General features: G+C 30.8%; 1 protein-coding gene across 1 annotated transcript in view; it reads left to right on the plus strand.

Annotated features, from left to right (window-relative positions):
* The first annotated feature begins 65 nt into the window (after positions 1-65).
* The window catches only part of LOC143044387 (dynein beta chain, ciliary-like), a 62,294-nt gene continuing 41,473 nt past the window's right edge, over positions 66-20,886 (plus strand). The window contains exons 1-11 of the mRNA XM_076216371.1: positions 66-554; positions 3,037-3,221; positions 6,014-6,203; positions 8,750-8,849; positions 9,206-9,417; positions 10,213-10,446; positions 10,917-11,084; positions 16,736-16,852; positions 17,292-17,557; positions 19,088-19,156; positions 19,923-20,305. Coding sequence (XP_076072486.1) covers positions 195-554; positions 3,037-3,221; positions 6,014-6,203; positions 8,750-8,849; positions 9,206-9,417; positions 10,213-10,446; positions 10,917-11,084; positions 16,736-16,852; positions 17,292-17,557; positions 19,088-19,156; positions 19,923-20,305 — 2,284 coding nt within the window. The 5' untranslated portion in view covers positions 66-194. The remainder of the gene's footprint in view (positions 555-3,036; positions 3,222-6,013; positions 6,204-8,749; positions 8,850-9,205; positions 9,418-10,212; positions 10,447-10,916; positions 11,085-16,735; positions 16,853-17,291; positions 17,558-19,087; positions 19,157-19,922; positions 20,306-20,886) is intronic.

A 20,886-nucleotide genomic window follows, 5' to 3' on the forward strand; every position in this document is an offset into this window, starting at 1 on the left:
ATATAGGTAAAGTCAAGAGAGCACCTACCGGAAATGACGATCGCAGTGACATCTATTTACATGACAACGCTCCTGGTAACAAATAGCAAACACAAGCACTTGTTGAAATATCGATGAATTGAGCGTTTCATGGACAGTTCCTAAGTTATATCAGAAAATTTATAGCGCTTTTGAAGGCATCTTAAATTTCCACAATGTCGGGGGTGGAAGAATTAGAGCTGAATGATTCCCGTGTGGATTTCATGGCAGATTATGTCATCAAAACTCTGAAGATCAAACCTGACAGATTCGGGAAGATGTATGGAGTTGAAGATACTAGACAAATGTACATGGATTTCTTTGAAAAACCTGAATGCATGTCTCTTGTTGTTGGTCAACCTGCAGGAACTCTGATCACCTCATTTACATGGCCAAATAAACCAAAAGCAAAGGCTTGCTATTTTGTCAAGACTGCTCGTGAAGCCATCAGCAAAGACGCAAATTTGAGAACAGCTTTGATATATGGAGATCTTTCATATGCTCCACTTGACCAATTGTCAGCTTTCGTGGACGAGGTAGTAATTCAAGCATGCTATAATCCTCATAGTTTAGTGACTGCATGATGTTCTATCATACCTTTAGTAGATCCTCTGTCTTTAATTTAGTGCGGGTTCTTTTCATTAGTGAACTTAGACTCTTAACCCTATCTTTATTTCTTTCTTTTAGTGGCTTGTTTTAGTTCAGTAAATATTATATATAATATATTCAATGAGCCTTCACATCACTTTATTATCAGAAGCCTTACAGGACGTAAAATTGGGTAACACGAATGACCGAATAACACTGTTATTATCCGAATAACACTTGAAATTTTAATATTATCACATCTTGGTGACTTTTGAATATTGATTATTAAATAATAATCTAGTTATCGATGTATTTTTAAACTTAAAAATTATTTACAAAAAGCAGATAAGTTGATAAAGATACTTTTGAATTTAGTGTGTACATCGAACATGGCGGCCATTGTGATTTCTGTGGTCGCCATATTCGATGTACACACTAAATTTTAAAAGTTTTTTATGAACTTATCTGCCTTCTGCATGTTCTGTAAATCATTTATAAGTTATAAAATACATCGATGATATACTATTTATTAATAATCAATGTTTAAAAGTCACCAATATGTGCTAATATTGAAATTCCAAGTGTTATTTGATCATTACAAGTGTTATTCGGATATTAACAGTGTTATTCGGTCGTTCGAGGTACCGCGTAAAATTTTACCGAAAAATAAGAAAATTAACAAGCCATATGAATTTAAGGAAACTTTTTGGGCTTCTTAGTCTGAAATAAATTAATGGAATGGTGCATGTGATATTGAGAGATTAAGTTAGCACTGCAGACTACAAAAAGGTTGATTGTTAATACTAAAAGTTGCTTAACATCCAGTGCAAAATAGTTCAGGCATGTAAAACAGTAAAAAATTTCAAAGAACATGTATACATCATTAAAAGTTCGTTCCTCAAACCACATTAAGTAGTTTTTGTTTCAAGGTTCTTTCACATTTTTTGGGACTTTTTAGTTTTAGACTGTATACCTTGAATTATTTTCTAGCTAGGGTTGCATGTAGTGGATTGCTAGACAAAATTTAGCAAAAATAAATTGAATGTAAATGTATTCAAGACATACTGTACTATATCATGTTAAATTGCAATTGTGCATTTAAAAAATAATCAAACTGGTGGGAAAATTATTTTACAACAGTCAGGATGATACATTTTTGTACATGTGTCTGAAGTAAAATTATCAGCACCTAATTATAGTCTAATATTAGCAAATATATTTATTTACATTCAGCTAAAACCATTTGGGTAGCAGCTTTAGGAAAAGATATGATGAAGACACTTTCTTAACCATTTTAAAACTATTAAAAATACTTTTAATCTAAAACAAGGAATTATTTGACTGTTAAATAATTTTGAAATCTGGAAAATTAATACGAAATGTATTATGGAATTTAATCCAATTATGGAGGGTTAGGCATGCATGGCTAAGAAGGTTAGTTAGTTCATACTGATTTACAAGTGAAAGTAAGATTAACCTTAGCAATGCTTGCATGACTCACCCTTTTTAAGTTTGGTTAGTTAATTTTTATCATATTTTTCTTATCATTGATATTATCCGAATTAAAAAATAATTCCAGAAATCAGTTATAGAAATTTAATAGGGTTTTCTTGCAAAAAAGCTGTAATTTTTCTGTGGTTTTAACTTTGTGGAAATATGGTATAATTATAAATGTTTTTTTCTCATTGGCTAAAACAGAAAAGAGCTTTTGTAAATAATTGATTTAGTTTATGAACTTTTCATTGGGTTGTATTTATAAATTGATTTTATTAAATGACCAAATAAATGTTAACCAACCTTTACATACTCTCATAAAAGCATTTTGATAAAGCAGAAAAATCTGAAATGTGCATGTATGTCGGACAGAGCATCAAACAATTTGTATCTGACAGACTGTAAAAATCAAAAACATACCTAATGAAAACAACAAATCACACAAAAACATCATATTTTTATTGCATTAATAAATCATTGAATCAATCATATTAAAAGTTGGTTTTTTTATTATTAAAATGAACTGTACATGTATGAAGTTTAAAAAGTTCCCAATCAGTTTACATTTAAAGATTTGTGTCGCCATATTGAATGATATTTCATGATACATACATACATGACATATACATGTAAACTTAGATACATTTTCATTTCATTTTGTAAATTGTACTTCAATAAATTCTGAATTTCCCTGTTCAAGAAAAAGTCTCTCTATAAATAAATATACATTCCATATGTTTTATCACTTTAAAATTGATTTGGTGAAAACATATTTTTTCTAAAGTTGCTGTTTTCCAGCCATGTGATTTTAGCAACGTTTCAACTATAGTTTTTCTGCCTTTTTAATCTTAGGCAAAAGGTTTTCTTTATTTAGTTTCATTGTAAATATTCTGTTCATAGAACCTAACATAATTATTATATTATATTTTTCCCTAGGTCTTGGTTCCATTATTGTCCAATGATAGAAACCATGATCACTGGCCACAAGTTGTTTCTGCTGATGTCACAACACACTCCCACAGACTTAAAAGTGATGTATATGTTGTCTCAGGACAAGCCAAAGGGAAAACCTTACTGCCACTTCCTGTTGGCGCTGATCAAGTGGATGATGAAGATGACAGGTATAATCCTTTACACTTATAGTGTTACATATAGAATAATACATGACAAAATCCGTATCGCATGCTGTATCACCACGAGAAACCAATATCAGTCCCGAGGGCCGAAGGTCCCGAGGGCTGATATTGGTCGAGTGGTGATACAGCATGCGATACGGATTTTGCCATGTATTATTCTGTTTATCATATATTTTCATAGAATTAGATTTATGGCAGAGATGGGTCCGATTACTTTCAATGTAATTGATTAAATTAAATTAATGATTACATCATTTCTGAAAGTGTCTGATTAAATTAATGATTACATTAGCAAAGTAATCATGATTACATCTGATTACAATGAATTAAAAAAAAAACATTTTGAATGATATGAATGAATTAACATTTGATACAACTAAAGCACGTTTTAGAAAGTATTTTGTTTTATATATTAGAAAATGATAACTTCAAATTTCATCTATTTAATAACCCACAAAAGTTCACAACATACAAACATGAACATTGTGTCACTGGTTATGACCCATTACACTTTATCAGCATTGATCTCTGAATTATTTTGACTTCAATTGAATGGCATTATAAAGAGTTTGCTGTTTGTCTTCTGACCTCTTTGAGACTTTATATATGTATTTCAAGGTGCAGTTTATGGAAGTTAAAATATGGATGAAATAAAGTTACCAGTTAAAAACTATGTAAAATTTTAATAGAATTGTTTAATCGAAATGTAAACAAAATACAGGTCCTATAAATCATTGCATTTTACATGTCCAGTTTAAGAAAATACAAAAAATTTGCTAATCTTGAACAAGATATTTGTCCAACTTTTAATTTAGTTTGTGCTAATTAGATAAATTTTCACATGTATGATTAATCTTTTATCATATACAATTTCCTACAGCTATACTCAATTGGAAATTGCAATAAAAACAAACCTTAATTGGTTTCCTATTCAAAGTTGACAAAAATCACAATATTAACAAAAGATCACAATTCAGGATTAAAGAAAAGTATAATATTACTTGAATATAACAGTTATTATCAAATATATACTATATGTACATCTTTAAATTGTGAATATATGTACAATATCTTTAACTAAGGCCAGTACAATATATTTTACTAATTGTATTATATGTCTCTTCTTAGGCTATAAATGATGACTTTTCAATACTGTATCAGTATATTTTTTTCTGAAGTATACAAATCAATTAACATGTTTTATAAAGTAAACCAAACTATCTTAACATGTAAATATTTATTAAATGAGAATAACAAAATTGTTCATTTATTGACCATAAACACAGTTTAAGATATTTTTTCATTGTAATCAGATTGTAATCAAAAAGTAATCAGGATTACAGGGTATTTTGAAAAGTAATTGATTAAATTAAATTACATGTAATCAGATTTTTGGCTGATTAATGATTACAATGATTACTTGAAAAATTGTAATCAATTACAGCTGATTAACGATTACAATTACACTACCCCAAGTCTGATTTATGGGATATCCATTTTTTTGTTTTAAATCGTCTGAAATTATAAGTTAGCAAAGACCCAGTAGTGGACCTCAGCTGTTGTCTGATCTATGGTCGAGTTGTTGTCTCTTTGACACATTCCTCATTACCATTCTCAATTCTATTATGATTTTCCTGTATTTTTCCAGCTTACTTGGTTTTTTTTATAGACATCCTTATTTGCTTAATATCCACATCGTAATGCCCCCTATAATCTTATTACATTCTCAATATATGTTGAAGACCATGTATTAAAATGCATCCACTGACGATACTGTCCTATTATTTCAACTAAAATTTACATTTATCAAATAAATATAAGATGTAGAAATGTTAAAAGTTTTATTGTTTATTTGGCATTGATATCATTCATGATCATTTTAATTTGCTGAAGAGTTGAACAGCAAGACAAATATTTCTTGAAAAAATTGCTATCTACATGTATTCTAACCAAAATTTAAACCGTAAAAATTTGGATTTGTGTTTAATCCATCAGGTAATGAAAACAAACCACCAAAATTATGACCAAATAAACAATAAAACTTCAGATATTTCTATATCTTATTATCTTATTGTGTCTTTTTTATATGTAAAAATCGTTCTTAAAGTTACTGGGTAATAATTTTTGGAAATGATAGGACATTTTTTTTTAATCGGAACTAATTTTTTCCTATGCCAGGAAATACAGCAACTGTCATATTGCAAACGTTGAAGTCATTCGAATCGTGACGTCATGCCAAGTATGCGATACGGGTTTAGCCATGCAATACGGGGTAATGCGATACAGGGTAGATGATACAGACTGGAAAAAAGAACCTTTATTAAATATACAAAATTGCTGTATTTTGTACTAAACATATGATAAAGTTTATTATTATACATCTTTACAATAAAATCACTGGATCACTACGTATATCTATTGTTTCTTTTGTTGTTTCGATAAAAGTTTCTTAAAAATCTTAAACTTTCTGATTTGGGGATTTTGATATACAACACTATCATACAGAACACACAAAGCAATTCAATTAAAAAACACACTCTCTAGTGTGAAGTGAACATGATTCAAGTTTGAAACTTGTTAATTATCCAACCTATTATGCAGTACACACAACTTCGTGACAAAGTGATTCTGCTAAAAGCCATGCATCAGAATGACCTTAAATGTTTTGCTTATCCAAGTTTATATATTTAATTAGTAAACAATACACAGATTTTTGAATAAGTCAATTGAAATATGATTGTTTATTATATAACTCTAATAATAATATGTCTTTTCAGAACTGACACCATGGATAGACAACTGATCCATGCTATTGAATCAGTAGTGATCGAGTGGACTCATCAGATCAGAGATGTACTGAAGAAAGATTCAGCTCAGCCTTTGTTAGAGGGTCTTAATCCTACGCCTTTTGTAGAAATTGAGTTCTGGAAAAACAAGTCAACTAATCTTGAATGTATTTATGAGCAGGTAAGTGGCTACCCTGTATAACATGTGTCAGTATTTTTTTGGGCGATTAGTTTGTTGATGCCGAGATTTTAGTAGAATAATTATACATAGAATTGATCATAAATCAAATGAGAGAAATTTAAACGACAATTTTTTCTGATATGGAGTTTGAATTAGGCAACCTCCAGTTTAAGTAGGACTATAAAATATAATGGTTTTCCGTTTTGATATAGGTGATCCTTAAATCTCAACACAGAATCTTGGAGTATACAAATAGAATAATAAAAATTCTAGTAGGTTAAAGGCTGTTTTAAATTAAGCTTATCATTTGATAATTTGTACACAATGTGAGGAAAACAAAAAAATACTTTTGCCAAATTATGGATTTTATCAAAATATTACTGCTCACTAAACATGGACACAGAATTGTGTGAGCTGGGCTTATTGTTGTACAAACACACCTTGTTTAAATGGTTGATTTTTGTCGAGCCTTCGACTTTAGTCGAAAAAGCGAGACTAAGCGATCCTACATTCCGTCGTCGTCGGCGTCGTCGGCGGCGTCAACAAATATTCACTCTGTGGTTAAAGTTTTTGAAATTTTAATAACTTTCTCCAACTATCCTGGGTTTGTACCAAACTTGGACAGAAGCTTGTTTATGATCATAAGATAGTATCCAGAAGTAAATTTTGTAAAAATAAAATTCCATTTTTGTCGAGCCTTCGACTTTAGTCGAAAAAGTGAGACTAAGCGATCCTACATTCCGTCGTCGTCGGCGTCGTCGGCGGCGTCAACAAATATTCACTCTGTGGTTAAAGTTTTTGAAATTTTAATAACTTTCTCAAACTATACTGGATTCTTACCAAACTTGGACAGAAGCTTGTTTATGATCATAAGATAGTATCCAGAAGTAAATTTTGTAAAAATAAAATTCCATTTTTTCCGTATTTTACTATAAATGGACTTAGTTTTTTCTGCGGGGAAACAAAACATTCACTCTGTGGTTAAAGTTTTTAGAATTTTAATAACTTTCTCAAACTATCCTGGGTTTGTACCAAACAAGGACATAAGCTTGTTAATGATCATCAGATAATATCCAGAAGTAAATTTTGTAAAAATAAAATTCCATTTTTTCCATATTTTACTTATAAATGGACTTAGTTTTTTCTTCGGGGAGACATTACATTCACTCTGTGGTTAAAGTTTTTAGAATTTTAATAACTTTCTTAAACTATCCTGGGTTTGTACCAAACTTGGACAGAAGCTTGTTTATGATCATAAGATAGTATCCAGAAGTATATTTGTAAATAAATAAATCCATTTTTTCCATATTTTACTTTTAAATAGACTTAGTTTTTCTGCGTGGAACCATTACATTCACTCTGTGCTTAAAGTTTTTAAAATTTTAATAACTTTCTTAAACTATCCTGGGTTTGTACCAAACTTGGACAGAAGCTTATTTATTATCATAAGATTGTATCCAGAAGTAAACTTTGTAAAAAGATTACTCCGTTTTTTCTGTAATTTACTTTTAAATGGACTTAGATTTTTTTACAATCATAAAATAGTAACAAAAGGAATATTTTTATTGATTTTTTTCCTCATTGTTGTTGAGCCTCCGATTTACAGCAAAAATAGGCGAGACACTGGGTTCCGTGGAACCCTTACAAATTTTTTCCCTATTTTACTATAAATGGACTTAGTTTTTTCTGCGGGGAAACAAAACATTCACTCTGTGGTTAAAGTTTTTAGAATTTTAATAACTTTCTCAAACTATCCTGGGTTTGTACCAAACTTGGACAGAAGCTTGTTTATGATCATAAGATAATATCCAGAAGTAAATGTTGTAAAAATAAAATTCCATTTTTTCCATATTTTACTTATAAATGGACTTATTTTTTTCTGCGGGGAAACATTACATTCACTCTGTGGTTAAAGTTTTTAGAATTTTAATAACTTTCTTAAACTATCCTGGGTTTGTACCAAACTTGGACAGAAGCTTGTTTATGATCATAAGATAGTATCCAGAAGTAAATTTTGTAAATAAATAAATTCATTTTTTCCATATTTTACTTTTAAATGGACTTAGTTTTTCTGCGGGGAACCATAACATTCACTCTGTGGTTAAAGTTTTTAAAATTTTAATAACTTTCTTAAACTATCCTGGGTTTGTACCAAACTTGAACAGAAGCTTATTTATGATCATAAGATTGTATCCAGAAGTAAAGTTTGTAAAAAGATTACTCCGTTTTTTCTGTAATTTACTTTCAAATGGACTTAGATTTTCTTACAATCATAAAATAGTAACAAGAGGAATATTTGTATTGATTTTTTTCCTCATTGTTGTTGAGCCTGCGATTTACAGCAAAAATAGGCGAGACACTGGGTTCCGCGGAACCCTTACAAATTTTTTGTTCATTTATTAATCTCTAAAAACTCAACACACATAATAAGTAAGGATTTTGTTATTCTATTAGGATTGTTAATCAAGCCTAAAATATACCTTTCACCTTTTCTATATAATGTTGCCTAAAATATACCTTTCACCTTTTTCTATATAATGTTATAGCTGAGAGACCCAAAAGTAAGAAAGATGGCTGAACTGTTAGAGAGAACACAAAGCAGCTATTTCCCAGTTTTCAAAGATATTTTCAGGGATGTAGTAGCAGGTTTGTTTCATTTAAAATATCGACTAAGACAGAAATGTTGCTGACAGGCAATAACCAAATTTTTCATGTCAAATTTAAGAATATTTTTCCACGGGCACCAGAAATATAGCTTAATTCAACATTGCAACAAGACCCATTCTTGTAGTAAAGCTGCCTTTTTATGGAAATAGCAAAAAAACAAACTTTTTAAACAGAATATGATTTGAAATGGAGACAAAATCAAATACCAATGTGTCACTTTTAAAATGAATATATTGAAATTTCACCCTACCATGACTCTGTGAAATGAGACATGTAAGCAAGATATCATTATTATGCAGGTGATAGATTTGATATTTAACTATTTTGTTTTTCAGCACTTGAGGAAGCCAAGGACATAAATATGTACCTTAGACCAGCCAGACATCACTTTGAGGATTATGAACAGTCTGAATTTGATGAAAGTGGTCCATTGATGGCCCCTATGATGCATACTATTGCTTTGATATGGGTCCACTCTCAATACTACAATACACCAGCTAGAATTATTGTACTGCTTCAGGAAATGTGCAACATGATTATCAATCACGTAAATAGATTTTGGATTATCTGCCCTTTGTTAAAAACATCCCAACATTAATCCAATCTATAGATTATGATATTATAAGTATTTCAGAATTATGTCCAACTGTAGAAATGACTTTGAATTGTAAAATTGTAAAATCTCAGTTGGAGTGAAATTCCTCATTAGTAAATTGGTTCTGAATGAAAAAATTCTATCCCTTTCATAAGAATGAACAAGTTGTTTTTATTGTTAATCATCAAATGTATTTCAAGGGAAAATAAAATTGTTCAAAGTTTCTAAACAATATTGGCCTGGTTGCATGTGACCTTATTATCAGGTACTTATAGTGTATTATTTAACTCACACATTATGAAAATTTAAAGACCAAAAATCAATGAAAGAATTTAAACACTTTTAACAAACTACTTTTTGCAAGAGATTTATTTTCGCAACTTTTGTATTTAGAGAAATAACGTGAACAAGAATTGTCACAAAAATTTAAAGCTTCAATCTTTCCATATCTAACTACATCGAGTGAATTTAAAAATAGCTCAATAAAATCACCGTTAGGTTGGCTGGACAGGGCTTCGTTAACACAAAATAAAGTATTTGAAAATAAGTTGGTTTACAGTGTATATGCCCAAACATCTTTAATCTTTTTGGAAATATGGTCTTATAATATCCAGAATTAGTGCCGATATATTATAATTGACAACTTAAAAACTGTTCTATCATAAACATAATTAAGCTTTAAAAGATAAACAAATATATCACAGATAATCCTTATAGCAATCTTAGAAATCCAATCTTTTCTTTCAGGCCAGAACTTTCTTGGATCCCACAGAGCTGTTTAAAGGTGAATTGGAAGAAACCATAGAGAAGGTCAGAAAGTCTGTTAATGTACTCCATGTTTACAGAGAGACATATGAAGACCACAAAGACAAAATGAAGTCCTACTTTGGAGATGGAGAAGATGCTAGAGAATGGGAGTTTGCTCCTAAGCTTGTCTTCGCTCGTTACGACAAGTTCACAGAAAGGGTTGAAACTATTTTGGTTAGTAGTTTCATTTACATCTTATAAATGTTTTATGTTCACTGCTAAGTATTTATTTGTTCTAATATCAAACTTACATTTAAACAAATTGATTACGAAAAATATAGGATATCTCCATTAATATATGAGGGATGCACTTTTTTAATACCTGCAAATCATAATATCAAATGTTGTCTTCTGTGTGATGATTGTTTTGGAAAACTATGACCCACCATTTATATATTCCAAGTACCTTCTGACTACTGAAGGCCATACAATCAGATTTGGAATAAAGGGGAAATAACTCAGTGCAAAAGTTATGCAGTTGTTTGAAGAATTGAAACACTTCTAGGGCAGCACTTACATACAAACAACTAACACTAAATGGTACACACATATATAAATTTAATTTTAGTTAAATCTACCTTTTGTACAATCAAAGTAGCTTTACAGATTAAAATAATAATGCAAAATGTATGTATATTATATAGGAATTGATGGAAACTGCCATGGAGTTCCTCAAGCTTGAGAAGATAGAACTTGGTGGAATTAAGGGGAAGCAACTCAGTGCACAAGTTATACAGTTGTTTGAAGAATTCAATGCAGTGTATAATACATTTACAACAAGGACTTATGATCCACTGGACCCAAGTAATCCAGTAGGTTTTTTTTAATCATACTTTGCTTTTATCCGTTTAGACATTTTTTCTCTATCTTATATTGACTTATTTCATCTTTTTATAAATGGAATAGTAAAATAATCATTTTTCGCAAATAATTGATGAAATTAAAAACTATATAAGAAAACATTATATTATCCCCTGAAAGAATGGCTCTGTCATAATTATTTATGGTTATGTTTAAAGAGCCCTGTTTATTGATCTAATAATACTAAATTTATTTTATATTCGTAATTTTGCATGTTTAGTCTTATCTTTTATTAACAATCTACAGGGCCCAATAAGATCTTTTTTAATAAATCCTTATAGATGGCTTTCCTAAGATAATCATAGCTCCAGTAACAGCGGATGTATTCAAATCATATTAGATAGTTGCATTTAAAATTTATATTTATACAGAAACCATTTCTGGAGGTTTGTAAAGGGTGTACTTTCATGATGAATACAATTAAATTATAGATAATCTTGCCAAATAACTTTAAAGTTAATTTTTCATGCATGATGATAAAATTCAAATTGGCACCAGTACCGGCAGTAGAAGCCGAAAAATGACCTTTTAAGAATTTGATAAATGTCATTCTATTTGGCCTTCGTAGCTATGTTTTTGTGAAGATATATTTTTATTACACTTATTTATTTAAATGAATTTCTTTAGGAAGTAGATAAGGTAAGCTTGACACTGATTATGCTGGCTCATAATAATGTTTTAAAGAGACCTTATGTTTTGTGTAAAAAAAACTAATGAGGTGAAATATATTGTTTATGGACACAAAGTACTTGTACATTCATGTAACAATAAATAAACATGATTCCACTCTTTGTTTCTTGTTGTATTGAAAAGCCACTTGTAACACTTGAAAACATTTTTTGTTTATTTCCGATTACACAGGCTGATAAACTCATCTTTTATATTATTAAATTAATTTGCTTTTTTGAACGAAAATTAGAAATTTTTCAAATGAAATTCATAATTTGAAAAAAACTGAAATCAATGTAAATGAAAATAAAAACTTAAACAGAAAAAACTGAAAAAGGTTCTGTTTGTCCATGAACAAGAAATTTTTGATGCCAGTTTAATGCCATTGCTAGCTAATAGATAAATGCAGCGATGAAAAAAATATCATTCATTACAATTGAATCTATTCATCTGTTAACCCCTTCTCATGAGATTGGTTTTAAAATTTTCTGTTTATTTCAATGGCCTTAACAGATGAATTTATTCTGCTGTAAATATTTCTTTATTTCAGGTTTGGCTATTACTAGACACATGTATTTCACTATTTTTGTATAAATGTACAATTTTTAATGATCCAATGTAAGGTATTAATGCAATTTTTGTTGTATCTTTAGTACAGTACGCCCAGAGAGTTTGTAATCGCGAACTTTTATCACCGATTTCCGAGTGTAGCGGTGTGACACCGCGAATCACGGATTCTACTCCCAATTTCCTCCAAAGATTCTCTCCCAACACCGCGTGGCTGTTAATTGGTTTATTGCCCATCGGATGAACTGAAAATTAATGACGCGTGACAACATAATCGGATTAGCCAGATTTATTACCTTTGTACATTTAATCGATCTTGATTGCACCTGTGTGCTTTAAAATACGTTATTTAAATGTCCATTCATTGTCAGATAAAAGTGTGACATTTTTATTTAAAATAAGATAATTATTCTTGTATGTATATGCCCATGTCATTGTCATATTAAATAAAACGTAAAAACGTATAAAAATACGAATAAAACACTTATTTAGTATTTTCATTATAGTCCGATCAGGTCATAATTTTTGTTTTTTCAACAAAGTTTCAACAAAGATGATTTTACCACAATTAGAACCTTTTATGACCTACTCAGTGAATATCCGGTTCATTAATAGTTCAATATTATATAATTAATATCAACTGGCTTAAAACAAAATGTTGTTTTTACGGTAATTTGTCCAATCTAAATCAAACCCTAGAGTTAATTTATCGGACCAACAAGTGAACTCTGTTACTTTCAATTTATTTTGAAATGTAAAATATTATGTTTCACTACCTCGGTAGATTACCGACTTGAAATATTTGAATTTAGAAAAGAAACTGTAAAGTGACAAATAGTTTTGTATGCAATGTGGCAGCCCTATATTCATAAATACTGAGATAATTCCCCGCCCAGACACAACACAATAATCACAACCTTATTTAATTATATGAAGAAATAAAATCATGTGTTTTTTATCTGTTATGATCTGTTATTGATCTTTTATTATTTAAAATAAAATTGGATTGGCGCAATCCGTATTTAACTGCTGTTAAAAGTCCTCGGCGAAATATAAAAAGAAGTATTTCAACAATTTATACTATAGAATATTAAAATGAACATGATGAAATTATATCGTACAAGAAAGAAATATGTAAAAAAAAATGTGGATCGGATTTTTACGATCGACACATTTTCACAGAGGATCTCTACCAACGCCCATCAGGAACTAAACGACATGCATCCTGTTTTCATCTACCATTAATGTATAGTGTTGACTATGGAAGTATAAATAATGTCCAGGTTTATGTCCTCTGTTGACTGAGAAACGTATAAATAAAAGGCTGATGTTCGTTTATTCAGAAAAGGAATAAAATTTAGAATCCGGTTAATCAATTGTAAAAGGACCTTCTAGAGCCTCAATCTTAACGCACACAAATGTCAATCATTACATGAATTTTCCCACGGTTATCTAGAAAGGTCACCTGAGTTTACTGTTACATGATACTATTTCCCGCCAAATAAAAATCTCGTGGACAAAATTGATGTCACTATTTTTAGCATTCAATATTGTGAGCGAATTAATAGTTATCCCATAAGGACGCGGTGTGTCAGTGTAAGATCATCCCGATGGCCGGAGGCCAGAGGGTGATCTTACACTGACACACCAAGTCCGAATGGGATAACTATTTTACATCCCAGCTGTTTTAGATTAGACGAAAAACCATTTACAATTCATAAAATCTAGTTTAGAACGCCACACAACCATTATAATATATTTTATATATTACTATATGATGTATACCCTTTATGACCCCCTAACACGATGAGTAGATATCAAACAATGTCAACTCGCCCCACTGGCCAATCGGCCCACACTATATCGCCACTTTATAAAAAAATCGCCCCACTCTTGTAACCGACTCGCCCAACTTTAAAAAAGTGTAAAATCAAATTGAACAATCAGTCTGACAACTCATTTATTTAACGAAAAGGGTTTAAACCCCACTGAGTAAAGGTCTGCCAACTCGCCCCAGTTATAAAAATATCTTGCTTCCTTTAAGTATGTTAAATGTCTGATAGTTCGTATCCAGTCGTCCTGGTGAAGTGGTATATGTCGTGGCTTGATATGCTAAAGGTCTTGAGTTCGAATCCCAGCACATACACTGGATTTTTTCTACGTGAATTTTGATAGATAGTCTTCTCTGTATAATTAATTATAAGTTTTATACTGGATTTGACATTCCCGCCAAAATGTTACAGAACAAAGGAAAGCATGCATAACAAAGAAACTTAAACTGGGGTGATCTGGTTGGGGTGATCCGGCTCAGATCATCCCTGTTAGAACAAAGGAGCTGGGATGTAAGTCAAGTTCAAGTTCAACCACGCACTGTTGATCACTGAGATGCGTGTCGTCTTCCCACGGCAATTAATTGTTTTAAAAATATTTAAAGATAACTGTTCTAAATAAAACACAAAGGTTTACATTCATTGTGCGTAAATGAATATTATGCAACGACGAGTTGATGCAGCTATAGAAGTATTCCTGTTGTAGCCGAAATGTATTATATCCTAAAGTAATGCTAATCGTGAAGAGAAAATGCCGTAGACTTATTGAGCATAACGAATGGTGAATAGTATTTTCTTTTTTACTTGCATATACAAGTTTTAAGACACGTAATTTTCTCACTACTCACATTTTATACCTTCAGCGTTAGTTTCCGTTTATTTTCACGCAAGTATGTCTCTTTTCGTAAGTTATATCAATTACCGATAAATAAAAAACGAGGTCATAATCAAGTATAGATTTTTTTTATAAAACTTTAATGCAATTGAAAGCATTAACAACAACGTTTTGGATTTTAAAACTTTTATTTTGTAATCGTAAAATGGAAATGGCGTAGAATTATTAGCATAACAGATAAGGAATAATATTTTCTTTTTTACTTGTAGTATAAAAAACTTTGAGACGTGTAATTTTTCTTTAAACTGCCCTCATTTATTCAGCGTTAGTCTCCGTTTATTGTTGCACAATTATATCTCTTTCAGTAAATTAAATATTTATTTACTGATAAAAAAACGGAAGTCAAAATCAAATATAGTTGTTTAAAAACTTGATTAAAATGTACAGAGTAATTGAAAGAATTAACAACAACGTTTTGCTTTTTATTTTAATCTTTCATTTGTTTCAAGCAATCAGATATAACCTGATAATCAATAGACAGGAAATACAATTGTTTAATTACATTAGAAATCTCACATACCTTGACTGTCGCGTGCCGGCATAGATCAGACGGATTAGGGCAATTAATTACCTGGTGTCACACCGCGTCACACCAGACTGGGAGAGATGTCGCTAATACAATAAACAAAAGGTAGCGGATTTACGCGGAAGTCGGAGGGAATACTCCCAAATTTCTCCGAGAATTTTGGGAGGGATGTCGGAGTTTCCTGGTGTTACACCAGGAAAAATATCGGAGTATGGAGTTTGGGATTACAAACTCCTTGGGCGTACTGTAGCAGCTGCTTGTATAATCATTCATATAGTAAAGAAATAAATTGAAATACTTTCATAGTTCTTCCTTTTTTATTTTGTAAATAAATGGTGTGAGAATTGTACTATAGAGTCACAGCTGCCAGTCTTTTTACAAATGAAAATTTTGCAACATTGGTAAAATTATTGCATTTTCATTTAAATGGTTTTCAAAAATCTTACTCAGAGTAGTAAGGACTTGATCTCAATTGAAATATAAGTAGAGCAAGTTATCTTTAAATTAAATAATGCAGCGTTAAGCAACCAACAATCAATCAATCAATTAAATTGAGCTAGAATTCAAGCATATAATGTTATAAGCAGACTTGTATATGTTAGCTTATTTTGTGCAACTACACTTTTTTTTTTAACTTATCATGAGTTATTTAAAGAAAACTGTAAATACAATGTTATCAAGTCTGATATGTGGCAGGTTAAGATAATATTTAAATTTGGAGTTTTTTCTTGTTTAAATTTTGTATGTATTTTTCCATCAGTTTCCCATCTTTTTCATTTATACTGAAATTCACTTGCAAGGAATTTAATCCCACAAGAATTCTAATGAAAATTTATTTTTTTGTCAATTAAATTTAATATATAATAAGAAAAATGGGTTCAGACCCTCCTGCAATGGATTGTTCTCCAACGGTTTAAGAGGAAAACAATTTAATTTTCAGATTCTCGGCTGTTAAAAAAATACTCATAGGTCATACTAGTAATAAATGAGTCTTAGTTTATTCAGCAGATTTGAAACCTTTTTTTGGAACCTTACTTTTTGTTGTTATTCTCTCTAAACTTTATTGTTTAAATTTGCTCTCATACATGAATTACGTAACTATACCTATAATTCTAGGAATTTTTGGATGACTATGCCAGATTTCAGGAGAAGATTGGTGACTTTGATAGACGTCTTGCTACAATTATTTGTCAAGGATTTGATGACTGCGCTACTACCGAGTCTGTGTTCAAGGTAGGCTAAATTATAATGCAATTGATAACATTTATAAATTATTTATTTGTCATTTCATAAGATGTCAAGACTAAGTTTACTTTTGATATTATTATATTTTTCTCCGGATTCTTGTAAAAGTTGTATTAATTGGAGATTATTGACATATGCTTATCAATAATAGCAAAATGGAAAAAGTGTTTTTAGCTAAAAAAAAAAAAATGAAAAAAAATGATTACCTCCACTTAAAGATTTCTGTGTTATTGTTTATATACATTTATTACACTTATGTTTATCAGAATAGGCTTTGATTTATTGGTATTGCCCCAGAAAACTATCAAAATTTTAAATGTGAGTTTTCTTTGTTGCAAAATCAATCCTTTCTGTAAAAAAAAACAAAATAACAAAAAAATACTGCTTTTACAGGAATTAATTGTATAATAATCTGAATTTATTTCAGTTGTTAGATATTATGGGATCTTTATTGGACAGAGAGCTGATCAAGAACGACTTCGAGTGCAAATACCCTACTATTATTCAGATGATGAGTAATGAACTAGATATTGCTAAGGCTATTTATGATGAACAAGTGGCTTTAAAGAAAGAAAGAGGAAAAGCTAGAATGCATAAAAACATGCCAAAAGTTGCTGGTGGCTTAAGATGGGCACACGAACTGAGGGAAAGAATCTCTGTTCCGATGAGAGACTTCAAGCATATTGAACACTCGTAAGAATATAATTATAAAGTAGCTCAATGTTTATAGGTTTAATTTTGCTTTTTACTTTATCAGTGTTCTCCCCAGGTTGTTTTAGCGTTGCGGTGCCGCGGCGCTATATTTTCTTCCTGTGACCCTATAATGATTTCCGCGATGCTATAATTATTTTCAGGATGTTATTTTTCTCGTTTCTTTATGGCAAAGCCATGTCCTAAATTGTGAACTTTCATCTAATTACCGCTTATGATCATAAAAAAATATATCACCGTTAATTGTAATCCCTTCAAGTCAGACAATAGTGGCAATTTAGAGTGATTGAATAGGTGTTAATTGCCCTATGGGTGATGTCACTTGTGACATGATTAATACCACGTGGTCTGCAATCGCAAATTTCGACAAGGAGAAAATGCAATCAGAAAATTATAAAAAAAAATCTAAATATATGTTTGCAAGATGAAAATTCAAAGAAACAAACAATTTTTCTCTTTTAAAAAGAGATTGAGTCGGCGTCCATTTAATGTTCTTGTGTAAACTACTGATCGGAATCAGACCAGACATGACAAAAATCCGCATGTTACGATAATAACTACATATGCACAAATGGCACAGTAGACAAAAAGCAATGATACCTAAAGAGAAAACTAAGCATTAACAGACTATTTATTAGATAACTTTGTTAAAAATATATATATCATTTTGATAAAAAAGAAACAACTGGGACCATGAACCAATATATTTCATAGACATGATAAAGAAAGTTTTTTAATTTAAATTTTATTGCTATGTGATACTTTCTCTTCCCTATTTTTTTTATAAGAACCAGTGTTTTTTTCTACATATTTAGTGCAAATGTATCTATACAGGTTGCACTACACTAAACCATGCATTCATTTAGCTGGGTAGGTAGGATGACTTGAACCACACATATATTTTTATTTGGCCCAAGAGAAAAAAAAAATTCTGGAACTATAAATGAATATAGAAAACATAAACTGAAAATACTGTTATCAAGGTTATAGTTTAATTGTATTCTCAGTTATGAATTCAACAATATAGACACAAAGAATAGGGTGGAATAGGATATTTTATTCACCAAATAAGGGCCTATAGCATACAAACAATATAATACATTTTGTAATAAACAATAATGTATATAACATAAAGGAAATAGAGCGTTACCACGACGTGACAAATTACATTGAAAAAAATACAATTTATTTTTTTATGCCAAATGTGATGCTATCCAAAATTTCTGGGGAGAACACTGTACTTTATGAATAATATCTTTTCATGAAATAAAAGAAATTAGTAACTCAAATGAAAATTTCTGCCTTAATTGTAGATTCAACATGAAATGAATGTTTTAGACCTTTTAATGGGTTTAAAATCATTTCCAAAATGAGTTATTACAAAATGTCCCTTCAGTTCAATTTAATAAACATTTATGAAAATCAGAATTTCGGCTGTGTCGTATCCTATAAATTTCATTTCTTTTTATTCATACAATACAAGTTTAAAAATACTGTATTTTTTACTTTCAGATGTATGCAAGGAGAAGAAGCTAAATTAGTTTATACAAAGTACGAAGAAATGTTGGAACTTCTGAATGGGTAGGTTCATTTTGTTGGTCAGTTTCAGCTTATTTAAATTCATTTCAAATTGTATTTTTAGAACTAAAAAAACAGCTGTTATTTGATATTGATGTAGATATGAAGTTTTGGAATATATTTATAGATTATCGTTGATCATCTCAACGAGATTGATTTTCTCGCTTGAGCCGGGACGGCGAAAGCAAGAAAGACAATCGAGATGAGATGACCAATGATAATCTATTCATTGCTATTTTACCTATGACGACGTGTCAATTTCATGTCAATTTCGTTAGCAACACCACGTGCCCGCTTAGTTTCTGGCGATAATTTTCCATCTCAAGCAGTAGAATGATATGAAAAATTATCACAGAAAAAAGATCAAAGGAAAAATGCACAAAATAGCGATAAAGAGGAATAAAGCCAAAAGAGGAAAAGAAACCAAAGTGTTTTAACCAAAAGACATGTCTTTAGAATCTGAAACTGAAAACTTGGAATAGCAATGACAGATTGATTTTTCTGTAAACTGTAATCAAATTTGCCTAAAATTTAGTTGTGCAAAATTAAATGCCTCACAAAATTTGAACACAGAACATTAAAAAAATATGCTTAAGAAACAACGAAAATGTAAATTTAGGTGGCATGTTTAGTATTTTAGATATTGTCACAAGAATGGAAGTTACATTTTAGTGAGGACCGGATATTATTTAACCTAATACAACTAATGAAACAATTTTTTCAAATTGATAAAGTTGATTAATTTTGTTTCTTTTTAATATGATTTTAGTTGGAATGGTGAGGTGTACAGTGAATGGACTGCTGGCGTAACTGAAGCATGTTCGTTTAACATGAGTCAGCCATTGGTTGTCAGGAACGAGGAGACCAAACTCATCACTGTAAACTTTGACCCTCAACTTACTGCTGTGTTACGTGAGGTCAAGTACTTAGATGAAAACAGAGAGCAAGAAATTCCAGAATCTGCCAAAGAAATGTTTGCTAAGAATGATACATTGTGGCGTTTTGTTACCAACTTAGATTTGACAGTCCATTTGTATAATAAAGTAAGAAATACTATCCTGGAAGTTGAATTTCCACTGGTTGAAGGACAACTACAAGACATTGATGTCCAACTTGAACAGGCTGAGAAATCTCTGAACTGGGAAAGTCATGGTAAGTGTATCCTAAAGTTTGACTTTATTTCACATAATGAAGTGTTATAATTTGTAGAATGGTAATATTTGTCAAACTTTTATTTGGCATGTTTTCATTTTTGTCGAGCCTGCAACTTTTGTTGCAGAAAGCTCGACATAGGGATAGTGATCCGGCGGCGGCGGCTACGGCGGCGGCGGCGGTGTTAGCTCACTTCTTAAAAGCTTTATATTTTAGAAGGTGGAAGACCTGGATGCTTCATACTTTGTATATAGATGTTTCATGTTACGATGTTTCCGTCAGTCACATGTCCAATGTCCTTGACCTCATTTTCATGGTTCAGTGACCACTTGAAAAAAAAGTTCAAATTTTTTGTAATGTTGAATTCTCTCTTATTATAAGTAATAGGATAACTATATTTGATATGTGCGTACCTTGCAAGGTCCTCATGTCTGTCAGACAGTTTTCACTTGACCTCGACCTCATTTCATGGATCAGTGAACAAGGTTAAGTTTTGGTGGTCAAGTCCATATCTCAGATACTATAAGCAATAGGGCTAGTATATTCAGTGTATGAAGGTGTCATCTGACCTTGACCTCATT

This window comes from Mytilus galloprovincialis, chromosome 9, assembly GCF_965363235.1.
Source record: "Mytilus galloprovincialis chromosome 9, xbMytGall1.hap1.1, whole genome shotgun sequence".
Classification (NCBI taxonomy): domain Eukaryota; kingdom Metazoa; phylum Mollusca; class Bivalvia; order Mytilida; family Mytilidae; genus Mytilus; species Mytilus galloprovincialis.